This window comes from Pholcus phalangioides, unplaced genomic scaffold (genome assembly GCF_987345545.1).
Source record: "Pholcus phalangioides strain wild (caught in Gottingen) unplaced genomic scaffold, Ppha-v1.0 ptg000008l_1, whole genome shotgun sequence".
In the NCBI taxonomy this organism is placed as follows: Eukaryota; Metazoa; Arthropoda; class Arachnida; order Araneae; family Pholcidae; genus Pholcus; species Pholcus phalangioides.
The window spans coordinates 10,744,229-10,764,020 of NW_028301601.1; the positions used below are offsets into that span (position 1 = coordinate 10,744,229).

Genomic DNA, 19,792 nt, shown 5'->3' on the forward strand with positions numbered 1-19,792 from the left:
ATTCTTTGTTGAATCAATGTTAAAACAGCTGAATTGTGTTTACCTTTTGTACCTCCAGTCATCGGCGATTAGTGGCAATGATCATGTGTACGCACTGGGGCCAATCTGTCCCATGTTGCCAGATTCTTGAGATTTTTCATCTTAAAATGTTATGTAAATTTGTTATTCCTTGAGTATTAAAATTGGATATGTAAATTTCTCATCACTGTGATGATTGGTGCTGGTGATTTAGCTGGGGCAGGTTTGTCTTTATACAGTCTATGCTTGTTATAAGGACCCCACGTTATAGCGACTGTTTCATTACAACCACCAGTAGGATAAGTCACAAATTTTTTTACATAATGAATAACCTATATGTTTTTCCATAATATAAATGCCTTCTAGTGTAACATTCATTTTCAATGGGGCGATGGCTATACTGTTTTATGCTGTAATCAAACTGCTTTTCAAGAAAACTTTTTTTTTTTTTTTGATTTTATGCCAAGGTGAATTCAGAAAGCAGAGGTCTGGTCTCCGCTGGGACTCAAACCCAGGCCTTCTTGCATTCCGGGCAAACTACAGTGCATGAAATAAGGACGGCAGGGTCGTGTCTAGTGGGGGTGTGGATGGTAGCATGCTTAAAATTAGGAAATCATTATTTTTTACTAAATAAACTTGATGGTTGCAACTGATCATTTGATCATTTTTGTCACACCACAGTCATTTTCTGCACATGAAGATTAATTAAACGGGGATTTGTCATTTATTGCAGCATCCGAAAATGGCAGCATTTAACTTTTTTTTTTCATTAACAGACTCTTTCTAATCCTCCACATATCAGACCAAACCAAAGTGTGCACAATTACAGAAATTGCTGGATTACTGGAAGTTAGTTGATAACGTCCATTTAAATAACAAACTTTTTCACATAGACATGATATGACAAGTTTACTTCTATATTCAGAGAAACCCTGCAAAAAATGCCAGATTACTGGACAGGCCAGATTAGCACATGGCTGGATTATCGAGAGTCTATTATATCTGGTTGAAAGGTTGGTGTGCTCACCCCTCAATGGGGGGAATTCTTGCAACAGCAATGTGTTTTGTGGTCATATTATCACTATTTTTGTTGTAGCTCTGTAACAGAAAAGATTTAGACAAGGATAAATCAAGTATCGAACCCGCAACACCTCTGAACATCCTTTTGGTACAGAAGTTGAGTATTTTATCGACCTGGGCTACCATGCCCCTTTGTTTCATCACATTCAAAATAAAATTTATTATAATGTGGGGGAAGATACAAAAGCCTCACCTGAAGTCCAGTACACTATCACTGTAAAAAGAATTGGAACAATCAGGAGTACCTGAAACTGTAAAAAAAATTATTATTAAGGTTAAATGACAAATGCATACATTAAAATCTAGGATTCTTAACCAAGGGTACACTGACTCCCCTTGGCTGTTGGCTTATATATAGGTTAGTTTTTGATGAAAAGAAATTTAACCTCCAGTGTATTAACAACGCCTCCTACAGCAGGAGTGCACAACTTCTCTGGCCCATGCCCCACCAGTCTAGAACGTGGACTTATCCGGCTCACAAAAGCAGGACCATCTTAGCCGCCCGTGATGCTGCTAAGATGGTCATGGCTGCATCATCATGCTAGACAAATTTCTTATACAGATCACAGGGATCTCTTGAGAAATCAAAAATTATTTTATTATTGAAAAAAGAAAATCATGAAAATTTAATTTCCCTACCAAGTGATATGAGCAAATAGCAACATCGTAGTACCAGATATGCTCCCACATCCTAGCGCAAGGCCCCTAGGTTGGAATTTCCTTCGCTCCCTCCCCCCCCCCTCCCAAATGAAAATTTTCACAGGGCCTATAGTGAATTTATAGCATGGAAAAACAAAAAATTACAGTAATTATTCCGGGTCCAAGGCTGGAGCCCTGTCAGCCCCACCCTTTTGGGGGGGAGGGGGCATGGTATCAGCACATACCTGTACAAAAATGTAACCAATAATTATAGCAAAGAGTGAAGCACAATAAAAAAAAACATAAAATTTAATGTAATGTGAACTTATATCAGAATAATTTGGCAACGCCCTTACCAGTATGAATATTCTGGATAAGAGAAAATTGCCTAGACGGTAAAGCTTGTCATCATGTTCCCTCCACATTACTGGTAGAAAGGAACTAAAGACCTACAAATACAAATATGATTCAGGAACAATGAAGTGATACCTGGCAAATAACCTAATTCATATTTTTGATTCAAATGAAAAAAGGGAAATGCGATCAACAGATATAGTCCTCCAACCACGATATGAGACTTGGCTACATCACTTCAGACGATTTATTTATTTTACAAATGCAAACACAGAAGCCACAATAGACAAATTGCCCAACAAGTTGGCTGAAAAAAAAAAGATGCCCATATAAAAAATATAGATGTCAAATATACCCAAATCTGTGACCCTCATTGCCCGAGATAATAACACCATTCGACTCATAAGTAAAAAGTGGATTGTTCGAACCAGAATGAGCAGCAATGCACTTATCCACACTGAAGGTCATGCTCCATTCATTATTAGCCTGTGCTGCAATCATATCCAAGTTTGTCTGAAGCATCTCCATATCGCCTGGATTCTCAAATGCCCCCCATTAGCTTCATGCCATCTGTGAATTTGCTAACAATCACATCCTGATCACATACCCTGATCGAGTTTATCAATAAAAAGTAAAAAAAAAGAATGGGCCTAAAGACACTTAATTGAGGGACTCCACTTTTCACACTTGAAAGAAACCCGCGAAAACCCTCATCAAGTAAACACTTTTATATACAATGCTTACTATCACAGCAGGCAAAATATTTTGATAAGTCATGTTGACCAGCATGAGAAATATGATGCTGTTGATATTGGTCACTTGATCCTGACTGAGTAAATTATCAGCACGGATGACATATCCTGAGAATACTATCGCCAGCATGAGAGCAGAAAACTGGAAGAAAACAACAAAAAATTACTATTGTCAAATGATAATTACAAAAAATTTACTTTTTTCCACTGTTTTAACAGTCCAAAGTATAGATATGGCCGCCACAAGCGCGGAACTGGCGGTGCCTGGGACAATACTCATTGTTTTGCTTTTTCACATTTTTTTTTTACTTTCTTCACACTATAAATTAACTATAGAAGGGCTCAGGAAATGTCTGACCGAGGGAAAAGATCGCAGCTTAGGGGCCCTGCTCCAGGATGTGGGGCTATGAGAGATACTAATCATTTCAAAAAGATTTTGAACGTGAGGAAAAGAAAGAGTATCATTTAATTCATTTTTTATTTTAAAATCTGTCCTACATGCTGAAAATAATATTTTCACAAATAACAATGAGAAAAAAGTATATATTATTTTCATAAGAGAAAATTTCGAAGATATAAGTGAACCTATTGTTTCAAGATGTAGTGCGAGTACACACAAAATTTTGCTTAACTGATTTTTTAAAAATCAGTGCTCATTCTTACTAACCCATACAGACGTGAAAAACTAGTTATTAAAATTAGAAGTTCGTAAATGGGAGAGACATTTGAAGGAATAATACAATAATATCTTTGCTAAAGAAGATCGTTTTCCAGAATCACGTTTGTTAGTCAAAACGAGATTTCCCATAGGTTTTTATGGCCAAACGTTCAATTTGTTCCACGTACTGCCCAAAAAATTTAAAGTTTCTTAAAACACCAAGGGGTGACATGCAAAGACAAAAACTGACTGAATTCAGCTTCAAAATTAGATACATGAAAATTTATAGGAAGATACTGAAGATCTTTTTATTTCACATTGTGTAAACTAACACCAGCTTTAATCTACTAGCGAGTTCATAGGTGTCCACATCCCATTTTTCATTTATGGTTTGGTTAGCTCATTTCGTGTGCATTTCTCATGCATCCATATCAACTAAAATCTTTGTTAGCCAGGACAGAAAACCATGAAAAAGAATCTTTGTTAGCCAAAAAACTTGTAAGCGGAGGCATTCGTTAGCCAAGGTATGACTGTATACTTATTTATTTACAATAAACCCCAGAAGGCATGAAAGGCACTTACACTTGGAAAGTAATAATAATATAAAATAATAATGAATATATAATAAAAAAATTCAAAAGTAATAGTCAGAAGGGAAAGTACTTGGCATATGGAGCCAGGTTGAAATTCTCAATAGCGGAAAAGCAAATCTTGCATAGGAGACGCATACAAGTTCTGATGGCATAGTCTCGCCACATGGCATCTGTATCCATGGAAAAAAGCAGTCTCTTCTGGCCATTGGTATTCTTATTTGGAAGCGATGTCTCCCTCGTTTCACTCTTCTGTCTATGATCTCAAAGAAAGGTTCTCCCGATCGTAGATAAACCATTTGGTGGACTAGTTTGTAGCACATCTTCAGATCTGTAGCAATTCTACGCCATTCTAGTGAGTGCAAACCCAGAAGACGAAGCCTCTCGCAATAAAACCAGCCGCTAATGCCAGCTATTCGTTTGGTAAAGGACCTCTGTGAGTTTTCAAGGAGCTTTAGGTCCTTAAACTGCTTCACTTACACGATTTTGTTGAGAAATTTGGATGATATCTATTTGACAAATGGGCAAAAAATATGGTAACCTCATCTTAACCTAACTGCATGTTAGAGAAAGGTAAAAAGGTTGAAGGATGGGGGGAAGGAAAGGAAAACAGTATAATACATAAGTGAAGATAAGAGAATGTAGTTATATGAAGTAGATTTCTCTTTTCACCTCCTCACCCAACCAGTTCTCTTGCTCGTATACAAGTAACCACTTTGCTTACAAGGTATTGGTAGATGATCTCTATTTGACGAATGGGCGATAAATATGGTAAGCTTGTCCTAACATAACTGCATGTTAGAAAAAGGGGAAGTGAAGGGAAAAAAGGAAAGGAAGTAAAAAAATGTATGGGAAACAGTATAATAGATAAGAACAGATAATATAGAGACAAAAGAGTGGATATACAAAGTAGATTTCTCTTTTTGCCCGCACCCTAGCTGCTTCGCTCTTATACGTATATAGTAGAAGGATACATCATATGTGGGGGGAAAACCACTATAGAAATAAAAGGAAGGTAAAAAGAACAACTTCTTAGGGTTACAACAAAGCTTGACGGTGGTAAGAGGGGAAAGAAAACCAAGAGAGTTTATTTGACTTTATTCCAAAGGCGTTTGGACGCAATACTATGTCCTTGATTATAAAGTGGTTAATTTGTTGTCATAAACTGTCATATTATGTCATTTGTTATCCGAGTAGGAATAGTGACTGTTTAAAAAAACACAAGAGCAAGCAACTAACAAGCTTTATCAGCGTATTAGCAATTCTCTGTAATTCTAGGAACCTGAAAATTTAGGCAAATCAGCAAAATCCTAGAAATGTAACCAAGCATGTCTGAAAATCCTGTTACAATCCATACTTGTGGATATAACTCTAGAGTTGGGCGAACGTATGCACATCACACTTATGGCATACCGTGCACAAAATGTATGGAATTCTGTTAGCTTTGCAGACTATGCCATGATAATGATCAGTAATATTGTTTGTTACCAGAAGATTCGTTTACAAAGAACATGCAGTTTATAAATTGGAGGTTTGTAAAATTGTGAGTGTTGACTACATAATATTTTGTAATATAAAATAGCAGCATCTGACAGAATAATATTAAAATTTAAACACACACCAGTCCTTGTGCCAAATTGATACTTGTCAGCAGTGGCTCACGCACCATAGTCCTATAGGACATAGATAAAAGAATCCATATCTCGTCCTTACATGGAAGGTATTTCCTAAAACATATAAAAAATTTAGAGAGTAATTAACTTCAGATCATTGTCCAAATTCCGATAAGGAGTGAAAATACTCCTTCAGATTTTTAGGAGTTATTTGTCAATGATTAAAAAATAACCCATTCAAAAATACCCCTTAAAATTTTAGAAAGGAGCGAAATCTATCTTCAAAATCTTTTTTTTTCTTTTTGGATAACACTGATTCAGATATTATGGTGAAAATCTTACATAATGATCAGGGCCGGTCTTAGGAATTTTGCGGCCCTCCAAAAAAACATTTTGCATTCGCTCCTAACTTCTAAATTTTTAGACTTACGAACAACGGGAGAAATCACTGTTTTAATTAATCTTGAAAGGGGGAAAAATTTTTCAAGAAGAACTCATTTTATTACACTTATTTTTTCATTCCATTATTTCAGGAACGCGTTGATGGTTGAGATCATAATCAAACACGATATATTGAGAGGAAATTGCGTTTTAATTAATTTAACGAAATTTATAAATGACTAATAAGAACGTGGTCCACCTGCTTACACTTCATCGTGGATCGAATCATATTGAACAGACATACATTTCTGACATACTTTTAAAGTGTTTTATCATCTTTATCAAAGATATGTTACAATTCGATAACTTTGGTCATTTTTCGAATCGTTTATTGTTGTGTGTTTGCTCAACTAATGTAAATAATAGTAGTAAAGGAATAAAATACTGTTATTCAGAAAAATAAAGTGTATTCCGTTTAACGTTCCCACTTGGTAACTGAGTAAGTCTTATTTTCGTAATTCTAACTTTTACTAATACTTTAAATTTCCCGTTTAGTGGTTTTCCACTTACAATGTTTTTTTTATGACGAGTTTTTGAAAAACGCTTTAAATGGGATTCATTATATATATATATGAGCACTCCGATGTTATTACTTTTTTAAAACCAAGAGTTTCTTGCCACAAATAATATCCAAGATTGTAATCTCAATATTTGATTATTCAAACTTGAAATTCAGAAAGACGCCCTCGTATAGGTTGTCGAATATTGCAACTAGCATTGCTTATTAGCAATGCTAGCTGCAATCAATCTACACCATGTAGCCTAGATCCTAAATTTTCAGAACTTTGTGCTCTTAAATGTTTTTATGCATGAGCTCTCTGTTCATGAAACAAAATATCTCTAATGTCGGTACTGTACTAAATGAGTTATTAGATTGAGAAAAAAAATTAGAACCTTAGAAACCTTTTTTTCCAAAGTTCTGTTCTAAACATTGTAAAAATTTAGAATTCATACATTGTATATCCGTCTTCCGAAATATGAGAGAATGAGTCTCAAATGGTTGTGTTAGGAAAATTCGAAAAAGTTTTCTAGCCTCCCTAGCAGGGCCGTAACCAGACTGGGGCAACCGAGGTACTGTCAGGGTCGTCTTAAGAGCATCATAGGCCCCACCTCAGAAATTCTCGAAAAATTTAACAACTACTCATCTTTCTGAGGCACCCAGGGGGGTCCATGTGTTGAGACGGTACTCTGCACTGCCGAATAGTGGGGGAGACTCCAAAAAATTTACATGTTTTTTGCTTAATAGAGAACCTTTTCAAGAAGGGCTCCAAGGAGAGGTCTGCCCCGGAAAGGCACACTACGGTCATGCTCCCTAGGACATCATGACACTTCCCAGGAAGGTTTGCAATTAACACTACGCAAGACAGTCGTAGTTGCCCACTCCGGGGCAATCGTCATCTAGAAATGTCTATGCCACAAACTACTATGGCTAATGGAAGCACTACCGGATGAAACTTCACAATGTGCGCACTATTGGTACCTTCCAACCAGATGGTAACTCCATATGACTGATGGCCCGTGTTTAGGGCCAGGCATCATCTTAAAATTCTGGTCTAGTAACTCCAACGAGAGGGGAGGTTGTCATGGGAAAAAAATCACTAGATTTCTTTTGTGGTGTTCCTTTTGTTTGATGCCCTAAGCATGTTTTTTTTTTTCTTGGTTGATGTAGCCCTATTATATCTTTAATGGCAGAAAGAAAGGCCACTTTTTTCAGGGGTAAAGAATGTGACCCCCTGCATACTCTTTTCCTGTTTGAAATAAGCTAATGCCATACCTAATAGCACTAAAAATGATATTATAGGAGCTTCTAACTGAAAGCCTCCTTTCACAATCAACAATAGTTTAATGGGGGAAAAATTAAATTTTAATAAAAAATTTAAAACATCTGCTGAGAGAGAAAAGGGTTTCTTTTGGAAAAAATTACGGCCCCTGAAATTTTGCGGCCCAGTGCGACCGCACCCCCCTAAGTCCGGCCCTGATAATGATACTCAAGGGACCAGAGCAATACATCATTTTCAAGGAGTTATCGCTATAAATGGAATAAATTAATACCTTGAAAATTGCATCTAGACCAGAGAGTATTATTATAATGTAGGTGATTAGAGTTATAGAAAGTACCGTTATATAGCATTTTCACTTTAATATGGAATTAGCTATATGAAGAGTGTAGGCATGTAAGCAGCTAGTGCTATTGTTGTCATAAACTGTCATATTATGTCATTTGCTATCTGAGTATGAATGCAGACTGTTTAATAAAAACACAAGAGTAAGCAACTAACAAACTTTATCAGCATATTGACAATTCTCTAATTCCAGGAACGTGAAAATTTAGTCAAATCAGCATCATAGAAAATGTAACCAAGTATTTCGTAAAATCCTATCACAATCCTCTCCATTCATTTGGTGTTTGGGGGAAGTAGAGGCACCAACATGAAGAAAACATTGAGGGGACTGATAGTTGCTAGTCTTCCTGTATATATAGGATTAAAGCCTCTACACAGGAGAGGGAGGGGTGCATTGCATTGTATATTTGTTACTGCCAAAGCCTAAAGTTGGCCAGTTCGCCAAATCATCTGCCCAGTTGATCTGGCCAATGTCAGAATTTTGGGCTTAGGCCAGCCCCTATATATGGATCACTAAGATATCTGTATTCAGGTTCTTCTGATCGTTAGGTTTGTCTTAGCTAACCATAGTGATTATGGTTAGCTATGGCTAATTATAAATGGTCATAATTATCACAAAAAATTTGTCAGTGTAGCAATGACCCTGAATCATCGGGATCTATGTATGGGCTCAGCAAGAGCCAGAATTTTGGACATTGGCCAGATCAACTTTGGGTTTTGGCAGTAACATATTCATTAACTATTTGGGAGCTCTCAGCCCAGGGCCATAACAAAACAGGTGCACCCGGGCCTACTTGAAAGGGGGAAGGGCCTAAATTCAAATTCTTCACAGGGTAAAGGAATGGCTAGCTCTGGCTCAGTCTCCTCAAAAAATTCAGGGGGTGGACTGACATATCTTAACCCCATCCCCTACAAGTTCTGATGCCTCTGGGAATAAAGATACAAACACAGTGCATGGTTTCTGATTCTGCGAGTTGGCGCCATTGCAGATTGGTTAAAAAACCTAAAATTCAAGTTTTTAACCAATCGGCAACACTGCTGACTAGCAGAATCTGAAACCAGTGTGCACTATGTTCATACCCTTAGAGGCCATAAATACAGGCCTGGCTCCTACCTGAAATTCTTATAAACCCTTAAATACATACTTTATATGTATCAAATTATATTTAGCAAAAGGTCATTTAGACATTCAAAATTACTGCAGCCAATTTGCAGATAAATCAGCAAATTCAGCAAAACTCTGAGCATGGATTATAATTCCTTTTTCATGAATGTGAGAAACGTATAAAAACTGAAGTATAAAACTTACTGTAAAAAAAAGTACTGTAGTTTTGAAACTGAATACAAACTATAAACTTACTTCCCAATGAAATCTGCCTCTATTATATTCTTTATACTTGGGAAGTTTTGAAGAACTTGTTGCTTCACGTTATTCAATAAATACTGTTGAGCATATTTTGATCTGTCATATTTTTCACGTATAATCTACATGGAAAAGACAAAATTATTGCATTGATTAATGTGATTCACTCACTGATCAAGCAATACACTTTGTCGCCTTGCGTTAATGCTTGTGCAGAAACTGAGACAGAGTGGGAGAATGTCAATATCAAATACAACACCACAACAGGCAAAATGCCCAGCGATATTATAAAGAATTGTAATAGTTTCGAAAATAGAAACATGGACTATTAACTTATTTATTGATTTTTGTTGAATTATTACTTTTACTGATTTACTGCTGTTTTTTATTGGTTTATTACTGATTTTATGCATGTGATTGGGTTTTATTTGACACAGTTTACATTGATTATAGTGGATCCCACTTATAGTTTTTTCAAAAAACTATCATGAAAAAATGTTGTAAGCTGGAGAACGCTTTGAATGAAAAATCTTCATGAGACTTAGTTGGAGTTGGGACCATGAAAATATTCTAAGATCGGCTGTATTAGCTGGTACTCACTGGGGAGGTGCACGATTGCATCTACCCATGTATGAAAACTTGTACTTGCGACCTGTGATGGCCAGGGATGCCATTTTCATATTTCAATAAATCTCTACTTCACCAAACACCAACTCTGGCCATATCGCTATATTGCAATTTACTGCCATTAGTGAGATGGGTTGGAAGTGAAGGCACTGTCTATCGGTGGTCGCCTCGAGTTTGTCAGGGAAAATATCTTATCTATATCCTCCCTTGGGTTCGAACCCGGGACCCTGACAACAACCTTCACGATGGTAGACAAGCATCTTACCACCATGCCATTAGGACACTCAATAAATCGCTGGAGGCACCAAAATTCCCATAGAACATCCACAATGTGCTGAAATGACCTTGTGTGATATAGCCTGAGTGGCTCTCGGTCAAGTAATACAGTTCCACCAATTGAATATTTATATCACTGATTCACAATTTTGATACATGATGGATGATAATTATAAATTAACATAATAAGCTCAGATCACTTTAAATGCATATGCTAGATCACAGTTTCTTAACTGCCAGGCCATAACATCATTCAAATCAGGCTGTAAATGATTCAACGTTTAATTTTTCCCTCTTTATTTCCCATTAGTAGTGTGTATGACCACTACTTCACCACATACCAACCATGGCAGCATCGCTGTGTGCAATTTACTGCCATTCACAAGTTGGGTTGGAAATGAAGGTGTCATCTATCGGTGATTGCCTCAAGCTTGTTAGGAAAATATTTTATCTATATTCTTCCCCTGGTTCAAACCTGGGACTGGACACCATCCTTCAAGGTGGTAGACAAGCATCTAATCACCATGCCACTCGAGCACTTGGTGTGTATGACCGGACCTTCCACTTACAAAAAGAAATTAACCAGATCTCTGGCTTCCAAAGGTTAAGAATCACACAATGTGCTAGAAATCAAATAGATAACTTTGAAGAAATTATGTCTCTTTTCAAAATTCTTTTTTTTTTTTTAATTTTTCAGACGTTGATATCCCAAATCAGAATGTTTTTCATTTTTCTGCAATAAGGTCTTGGCTAACTGAAAATGTTCTGTAGTTAAAATTCCTATAACAGCGTTTCTGATATAGAAAGAGTTCTTTTTTCCCTCTTTTCTTAAAATTTGTCACAAAACTGTTCTGCAATGTACGTCCTAATTTTTTTGTATATTCCGTTTTGAGAGTGTTTATGGATCTCTATGGCTAGTAAAATAAAGATTAATTTTAAAAAATTGTATCACTATATCTGCCTTGAGGACACTACTACGCCTCATAAACATTCCTCTGATAAATTTCTAATGAATTAGTGCTTACAAGAAAGCGTTTTGTGTGTATTATGTGTGGGTCTAATGTATTTATGATATCAGAGTTATGCATATTTCGTGTTTGATAAGTGCTGTTTTTATAAGTATAGTGTGAAGATCTGCTTCTTCTAAGTGGAGATGCTTTTTTAAATGGGAGACAGAGAAATGGTTGAAGGAATCATATTTGATCTGTGACCAGTATAACAATTATACTGGTACTTGATAGTTATCAATGATGATGTGAGGTGCAGTTGCAAACCAAATACCTGGTTGAATTTTTTAACTCCTGCTTAATAACCCAGAGAGAGAACAGTGTGTTCACAATATATATTGTATGCCCATATTGAGTTGGCCTCTGACCTTGAAGCACGAACGGAGGGTTGATTTTCCAAGGAGGGGAAATGGGAGTGGGGACTCATTAAAATAAAGATGCCAACGGAAAATACCAACCTGCTCCTTTTTCCTGCGACTTTTTTACCAAAAGATAAATGGAATTGCCCATCATGACGTTTCGTGACATAGCCAGAGGCCAACTCAGTGTGGGTATACAATATATATGCATTTATCTGATTTGGTTGAAATTTCTTAACTTTCAATACACAATCCATTTTTCAATCATAAAAAAAATATAAGTGATAGCTCACTCACAAATAATGAAATAAACTTACATTCAACTCCTGATTGCCTGGGCGCCTTTTCTTACTGACAACTTTTAAATAATGATTTGCAGGGTTATGATAGTCCGGACAAGGATATCCTATGCTAAAGAAAAATAATTAGGTTATCATTTCCAAAAAAGAAAATCGAATTAAAATCATGATTCCTATACAATGATTTTGATGTATCATTTGAAATGATCAAAAACTCATCTATACCTTGACTAGACAGAATAATATTTCTGTGAATAACGTTTTAATATAAATAATTTTAAATTTTATTCATTTGAACCATACACATAGCCATGTACAGTCAGACCCTGATTCAAGGAACCAGTTAAATCTGAAATTTTAACTAAAAATTTCAGAGGCAATCATCATATTAAAGGCAAATTAAAGGCAATCATCATATCAGGGCCGAGATTAACACAAATATAAGCACAGAAACTTCTAAAAAAAATTAATTTGTTAATGTCAATGTCCAACTGTATTTAGAGCGTCTCTGGATATTTTTTCTAACAAGTAATATGGCTAAATGCGTGAGATTATTTATAATCTGAATCAGAACGTCTTTCTAATAAATTAATGCACATCCCATTATAATATATTTTCACCAATATTATATTGAAATAATATTTTGTTTAAGACACACTTTCATATGATAACTACAATCACAAACACACCTGCTGAAGAAGTTGAGAGCATCAGTAGTATTACCCATAAATAGGGTGCACCCTGAAGCTAGCACCATAACATTATCAAACAACGCAAATGCAGCAGACGAAGAATACTCTATTGTGCAGATAACAGCCCATCTTTTTTTCGAAGCAAGTTTTTTCAGGACATTGATTGCATTTTCCGCTTCTGGTGGACTCAGATATACAGTTGGATTTTCACATAGTATAACTCTTTTGGGAAGAAGCAACTAAAAATTAAAGAAAAGTGCAATTATAAGCATTTTATTTTTAAAATATGTGAAATATGCACCAATAAAGTATCTCCAATTTGTATCAGTGGTTTACATTCAGGAAGTTATGGTAACTAAATATTATTAATAGCGGTTGTTGTCAAGAGCAACCTGTGTAGCGATTGCAAGCTTCTTTCGATCAGAAAGCGCTATTCCCTTTAATCTACCTCGAATACCAATAACTGCATTCTTGCAATCAGTCAAGTCTGCCTGAAAGGATAACAAAGTTTTTAACTAGTAAAACTCACAATCATGTTTTTACTTATCAAGAAATTAAGGATGTCAATATACTATTTTTTTTTCCATTTTTACTGTTGTTAAGGAATGCAACATACAATATAATAAATATTTTGCTGATATAGTCAAAATGTATATACCTCGGAATTGTCGCGGGTTCTGTTTTCGTGGCCATGATTACTTTTAGGAATACTCAAATTAAATGTAAATGATAATTGAATGATGATGTGTCATATGATTTTCAAATGAAATGTTACTGCCAGACATGATACACAGATTCCTTAAGAAACTTTGAGTTTATTCATGATATTTAAACTATCATGTTACATCAATCATACTAATTTGATTAACACACTACTAATAAATGAGCATTTACTATCAAATCAAAAGATACTGGTACTCTCAAAACAACATGATTTAAAGTCACTTATCCATCTTGCTCCATTGAAGCTTGGCCCTTTCCCATTCCGGAAGAGAGTTCAAAATGTGACTACCCCATGGAAAAGCTTCAGTCTCTGTCTACAGAAGAGCCTTGTGTGTTTTTGCACCAAGTCGGTGAAGACTCCTGCTATTGGTTGCAGGCAATCGCCTGATCTCTATTAAGGTTTTCATTGGCTCAGAGGCACGTCTGTCTCAGGTAACAAGAGAAACTTGTGACTGTGTTGCGTAACAAGTATTTATTCAATACACGAGTGCGTCTTGGAATTCCCTGGCGAGAGAAAGGTGAACACACATGTTGCTTCATGTATTTATGTGTGATTCATGGTTTCCCTGTGGGGGAGGGAGAGAGAAGTGTTGGTTGCACTCACGACAAAATGCTCCCAGAAATCGAATGAAGTCTTATTTAGAAGACCAGAAGTATACAGTTCTTTAATGCAGATTTATGTTTTTTGCAAGTTGTTGAAAATTTGAGTCATATAGGACTTTGATTAAAACTACTTTGAGATATTAAAAACTTGAATTACACGAGTTTGATTGTAACTAAGGCGAGAGATTACAGGAAATTAGGGGCATTCTTGTCACTTGTGGTCATTTTAGGCACACAAGGATTAACTTTAACAGGACAGACAGGTCATAGAAGATTCAGAATGACGCATATACAATGCTGCTCTCATCTATTAATGAACACTTAGAATTATTCTATAGTAAGTGCCAAAAAAAAAAAAATCCAAACACCATTTTTCACATTAAAGCAGTGTTTCTCAAAGTGTGCATCATCGACATTATTCAGGGGCGTCATTGTGTGTGAGCTGCAGATATTCCTTGCTGTATCTATTAATGTTTAGAAATGACTGAACTAGTCTGGAGAGCCCCGAAGAAACCATGAATTGGGCAAGGAAGCCATGGGTGGCAAAAGTTTAAAACCACTGCGTTAAAGTGTGAAATGAGCAATGCTAAGGGCTGCAAAAACAGTTTTTGCAACTTCCCAAGCATTTTTGCTCTTAGCACTTACAACATTTACCCTTCAATTGTTTACTTACCTCAGCAATAATGGAGTCGACATATTGCCTTTTATCAGCTTTTTTGATAGAATGGTCCATAGCAAATAATGCCTTGAAATAAAATAAAAAATACTATTATTTATGGTATTTATCTCAAGAATATTCATGACATATCTACGATAATCCATCAACATGAAGAAAACAACTTATAGTTTAATTTACACACATCTGGTTATAACACTGTCAGGCAATTGCTGCTACCATTTGGATGGTCTTTGTTTTCCTTCTGTGGTGAAAGAGATAATAATAGTTTGAAAGTTATGAAAGTTGCTGTCACAGAGTTTTAGTTCTTGATGGAGCATGGTTGTCTTTGGACCCTATTATATTAGTGGATGTGTTCGTTTTTACTTCATGTGATGGTGGACAACACATTTTGACTGTTACTTGGTCATATAGAATGTACCAAACAATCTTGAGATCAAAAACCCGATTCTAAAAAAAAAGATGGTAATGACATATCAGAGCCAAGTATTAGTTGCTCACCAAGGGCGTAGCGAGCGGGGGGGGGGGGGAGACTTGGGGTCTGCCCCCCCCTGAAATGTGAGAAAATTACCAAAAAAAGGAAAAAAGATGGCCAAATCTATTATTCTATCACTTTGGTCCCCCCCCCCCTCCGAACTAAATTCCTGGCTATGCCCCCACTGCTCACCATCATCACATTTTCACTGTTTTTGACTTTTGGAAATGTTTTATTATAGACACAAAATACAAATCCTCTATCTGCGAATAATAATCTGTGAGATGAAGAGCATACTCCTTCTTTTTTTTTTACGGAATTACACAAGGCTTTCACAGCAGTCTATTCAGTTTTACGATTTCAGTTATCACAGTAGGCACTATCCCTTTCACACGCTGGTGTCACAAATGTGTTTTTTTACAACCCTGGCTTGGACACAGTATTATGTCCTTGATTATAAAGTGGTTAAATACGTTAGTTGGAACAAGTGACTTAGAATACTTGAATTACCTCTTCCCAAGTAATTTATGTGTATTCAATGTAATGCATTTCACCCTCCTTTGGGACATACAACCTTCAATCTTGTATGGACCTAGTACCGAACAGCAGACAACAACCATATCTCTGTTCTAACGTTTTACTTATTTTGGCACCTCTGAGTAACAGTGTGATATTTTCATAAAGCATTAAAAGTTTACAATTTTACAATACTGTGGGAATTACAATGTAATTCCCACTAAATTAGGGTTTTAAAAATCCTTGTTTCCATTACTGGATTCTGTGTTTTGTCCCGATTTTCCATAATGAATTCCGGGATATCTCTCGGTTTCTCAGGTACCTCATCTGGCCACCCTATGCCAAAGTCTTCTCAAAAGTTCCACACATTAATTTTTTTTAAACATGATAATCTAGTTGTTTTTGCTGATTTACTTGTATCACCGCAAGCATCAAAAACATGGGAAAAGTTGTAACATTCAGAAGAAGTAAAAAGTATAGCAAACCTGATACATCAAATGTTCTTTTACAGTTAATGTCCCATAAAAATCATCTCTAGATGGTAAATAAGAGAAGCAATTTCCCATCAAGTCGCTTATCGGTTCACCATTAATTAGCCGATTTCCTGTGACACACACTTTTTTATCGAATTTCTCTCCATGAAGACACTGCAGAAGAATGGAGACTGATTGATGATCTCCTAATATACCCAATAACTGCCCACTAGTTGCAGATCCAGACACTGTAATGATAATAAAAGTGGTATAAATAAAACATTAAACTCTGTAGTATTCCAAAACATTATGAAACATTACTCATTTAGAGAACGAAACATTAGTGCCAAAGTTCAAATTTAAAAAATTCCATAAGGCAGAGATTTAAACTATAAAAGTTCGATAAAAGTCCTTTTATAACACTTGAAATATTCTACCAATAACATCATCGCTTTTGCATTTTCTAGAATGTAACCAATAATCTCATTGATGGCATTTTTCAAGTTTTATAAAAGTACTTTTATGAAACTTTCATAGTGTAATCCCAGACTAATAGAGTTCTTACTCTGTTTTATGAACTTGAATAATTAAATGGGAATAAACGTCAATAGAAGTGGTATAATAGTTTAGGACCATGGGACTAGTTCATAAAATCTAGTGGCGACTATACATGATATTCAAGCTTGACTGCCAAAATGATTGCCACTATGTGATCATACCTGCATCACAAGGATTCAAGTTTGAATCTCACTGATGACATGGTAGAAGTTCGCTGAAGTTGATTTCCTGCAATTTCCCAACTTTAAGGCATGGCATGAATGTGAGTCAGGTAGGAAGCCTCCGAAAAATCATTTGGCCCCCCGCACCCATGCATGGGGCAGAGATATGGAGATACGGGCCATAGGTGGAGATAGACTTGAAAATCTAGTGGGAGGGGCATGATGATGATGTCAATTCATATTAGATCAGTCGATTTTCCTTTAGACACTGGGGGCATTGTCTCCCCATGCCCCCATATCTCCACCCATGGGGAGGGGGATCATGCGGGGAATGCCTTCCCCAATGACAGAGCCAGCTGTTCTAATGCATATATATATGAACTGGTATCATCAACATGCCCCCCAGCCCTTCGTGTCCATCTCCACCTATGGACCCATGATGCTCTTAAGACAGCCTTGCTTTAGAGGAATATTCCTCAAGTGTATGTAGGTTTTGAAGTAGCTCAGTGAAACATTCATAACAGACACTCCCCAAGATAAATACATCCGTTAATAAATACTTTTGGGGATTATAGAACAGGGCTTCAATGCATTTTGCTATAAGCGGACAAAAAATTTGTTCCCTTCATATCCATTAACAGGTTCGACTGTAATAGTCAAAATGAATGAGATTTAAAAAAATCTGAATGTGAAATCATGAAAAAATTGGCTGTGACTTGTGTTGCAGAAATATTCTATATAAATTAATTTTCTTCTCAATGTTTCCCTAACACTAGTACTTGAGAAAGCATGAAGACAAAATGGTACTGCCGACATCCCTTCCATTCTAAAATTGATGCTGGCCTCGAAAATCTCATCAATTACAATATAATTATAAGTGTTAATGATGTAACAATGGAAAGATTGTGGGGTGGGTAGTAGGTATGTCTGGCAGCACAGAAACTGGACAAGAAGGATGACCAATCCGCTCTTTGCTTTCTTTTAATAGATGAGAACAGCACTTACGGCCCTTCACACAGGGCTGTCTTACAGGCATCATGGGCCAAGTGATTTTTCTGAGGCCCTACTTGGAAAATTCTCAAAAAATTAAACTACTTCTCGTTTTTCTGAGGCCCCTCTTTTCTTAACACCTGGGTGGGCCCATGCATTAAGACGCATGGCAATGCCCTGCCTTCGCATTCACTATTTACTTACCATCTACGAGATAATTTTCCACAACAGCTGGAGTCTGTGCACCAGTAGAATTACGCCGTGGCTTATCTTTTTCAATGAGGCAGCATATATTGTGCCAGGAAAATATGATTTCTTTCACATTATATATATCTTCAAAAAGATTCAATTCATTTGGTTTGTTTGCATCATCACTTGAGGTAACCACCATTTTTTCACGTTCCTCGTCTTTGTTATCAGCTGGCATATTGATCTCGCAATCACATCTTTAGCACTGAACCGATTCAAAAGGGTTACAGTGATTTTCTCTAAAGGCATGGGAAAAAAAATTATGACCATCATTAAATGATAGCATAAACATATATATCAAACACAGTAGAACCTTGTTAAGACAAAGTGATTCAAAGGAACGCAGATTTTGTATTGCTGAGAAAACAGCAATTTGATTATATTCAATGACAAAGATATTTAATTTGTGTGAAGCGAGTTTGTCTTAGCAAGATTCAACTGAATATTCATTTTTATAATTCTATCTAACGATAGACCAATAAAGTGTTTTCTCCTGTTTACAAAAATATCGCCTCCAACATTTCATACCCGGTATATTTCGCCTGCCCTGACCGTGTGAGTGACAAAAAGGGTGAGCAAGCATCCATATGAGTGGCCATATTAGTGGTCACAAGTAGGCAAATTACCAATTGAAGGGGTGAGTGACCATATGAGAGACCAAGTGAGTGTGGTCACAAATACGATCACTCACACAAATACAATCATTCATATTGGAATTCACTTAACCAGAAAGTCACTCAGACTCACTCATATAGTGATTTGCCCAATCACTTGGTCACTCAAACAATCAGTCACTTACTTGGTTACTTCCACAATCAGGGTAGGCAAAATATCAGGAGAAACATTTCCTGGGCTAAAATGTACCAATGGGCAAAATTTCCTGATCCTGTTTTCTCCACAGCCATTTCTCTCAGCTATTCTGTGAGTACTTCAACATTAAATTGATCATAGTAAGCATACATCATGAACATGAAAAAAATCCAACTTATATATTCTTCCCATATGCATATGGTCACAACACGAGGAAATAGCCATTAGGAATAATAAGCAATTTAAAATATTGTATTTTCAAAGCAGAAGCTTTTATTTCAAACAATTCTACACATCATTAATTATTAACGCAATGTAACTAACATATGATAAACGTTTATCTCCTCGAGAACAATCAAAATGTTTTTTATTACAAATTAATAAAATTATAACAACACATAGATCTAAATTTCAAAGTAACAATGATCCCAAGAAGGAAATGAGACGGAAAATTGAAATCACAGGCATTGTGGAGATCCTTCGATAAGAATTTCCCATGTTTACTCTTCCGTTTAAATACAATTCAAACTGTTTTTAAATAATCCCGCCTCTAAAATTTCTAAGGATAGGAATAAGGATGCCTGTGTAACGGCTAGCACCGCAACACCGGTGCCTCTTCTTATCGTAGTTAACTTCTTTTGCTGTGCCACTTCATTAGCAGTGCTTT

General features: G+C 36.2%; 1 protein-coding gene across 6 annotated transcripts in view; it reads right to left on the bottom strand.

The window, feature by feature from the left end:
* LOC149083666 (protein white-like) overlaps nucleotides 1–19,715 on the bottom strand; it is a 30,493-nt gene extending 10,778 nt beyond the window's left edge. The window contains exons 1-12 of one of the 6 annotated variants that reach the window (XR_016192925.1): nucleotides 19,588–19,692; nucleotides 18,271–18,554; nucleotides 16,370–16,605; nucleotides 14,891–14,962; nucleotides 13,284–13,382; nucleotides 12,889–13,130; nucleotides 12,218–12,311; nucleotides 9,629–9,753; nucleotides 5,713–5,818; nucleotides 2,836–2,985; nucleotides 2,094–2,186; nucleotides 1,292–1,349 (exon numbers count right to left, since the gene is read on the bottom strand). Coding sequence is in view for 4 of the 6 variants with exons in the window: in XM_089234153.1 (XP_089090279.1) it covers nucleotides 1,292–1,349; nucleotides 2,094–2,186; nucleotides 2,836–2,985; nucleotides 5,713–5,818; nucleotides 9,629–9,753; nucleotides 12,218–12,311; nucleotides 12,889–13,130; nucleotides 13,284–13,382; nucleotides 14,891–14,962; nucleotides 16,370–16,605; nucleotides 18,271–18,493 (1,498 nt within the window). In the remaining 2 variants the exon portion in view is untranslated. Of the gene's footprint in view, nucleotides 1–1,291; nucleotides 1,350–2,093; nucleotides 2,187–2,835; nucleotides 2,986–5,712; nucleotides 5,819–9,628; nucleotides 9,754–12,217; nucleotides 12,312–12,888; nucleotides 13,131–13,283; nucleotides 13,383–14,890; nucleotides 14,963–16,369; nucleotides 16,606–18,270; nucleotides 18,555–19,449; nucleotides 19,508–19,587 lie in introns of those variants that run through there. The other 5 variants (XR_016192924.1, XM_089234153.1, XM_089234154.1 and 2 more) reach the window with 5 other exon arrangements.
* Between the last annotated feature and the right edge of the window lie 77 nt (nucleotides 19,716–19,792).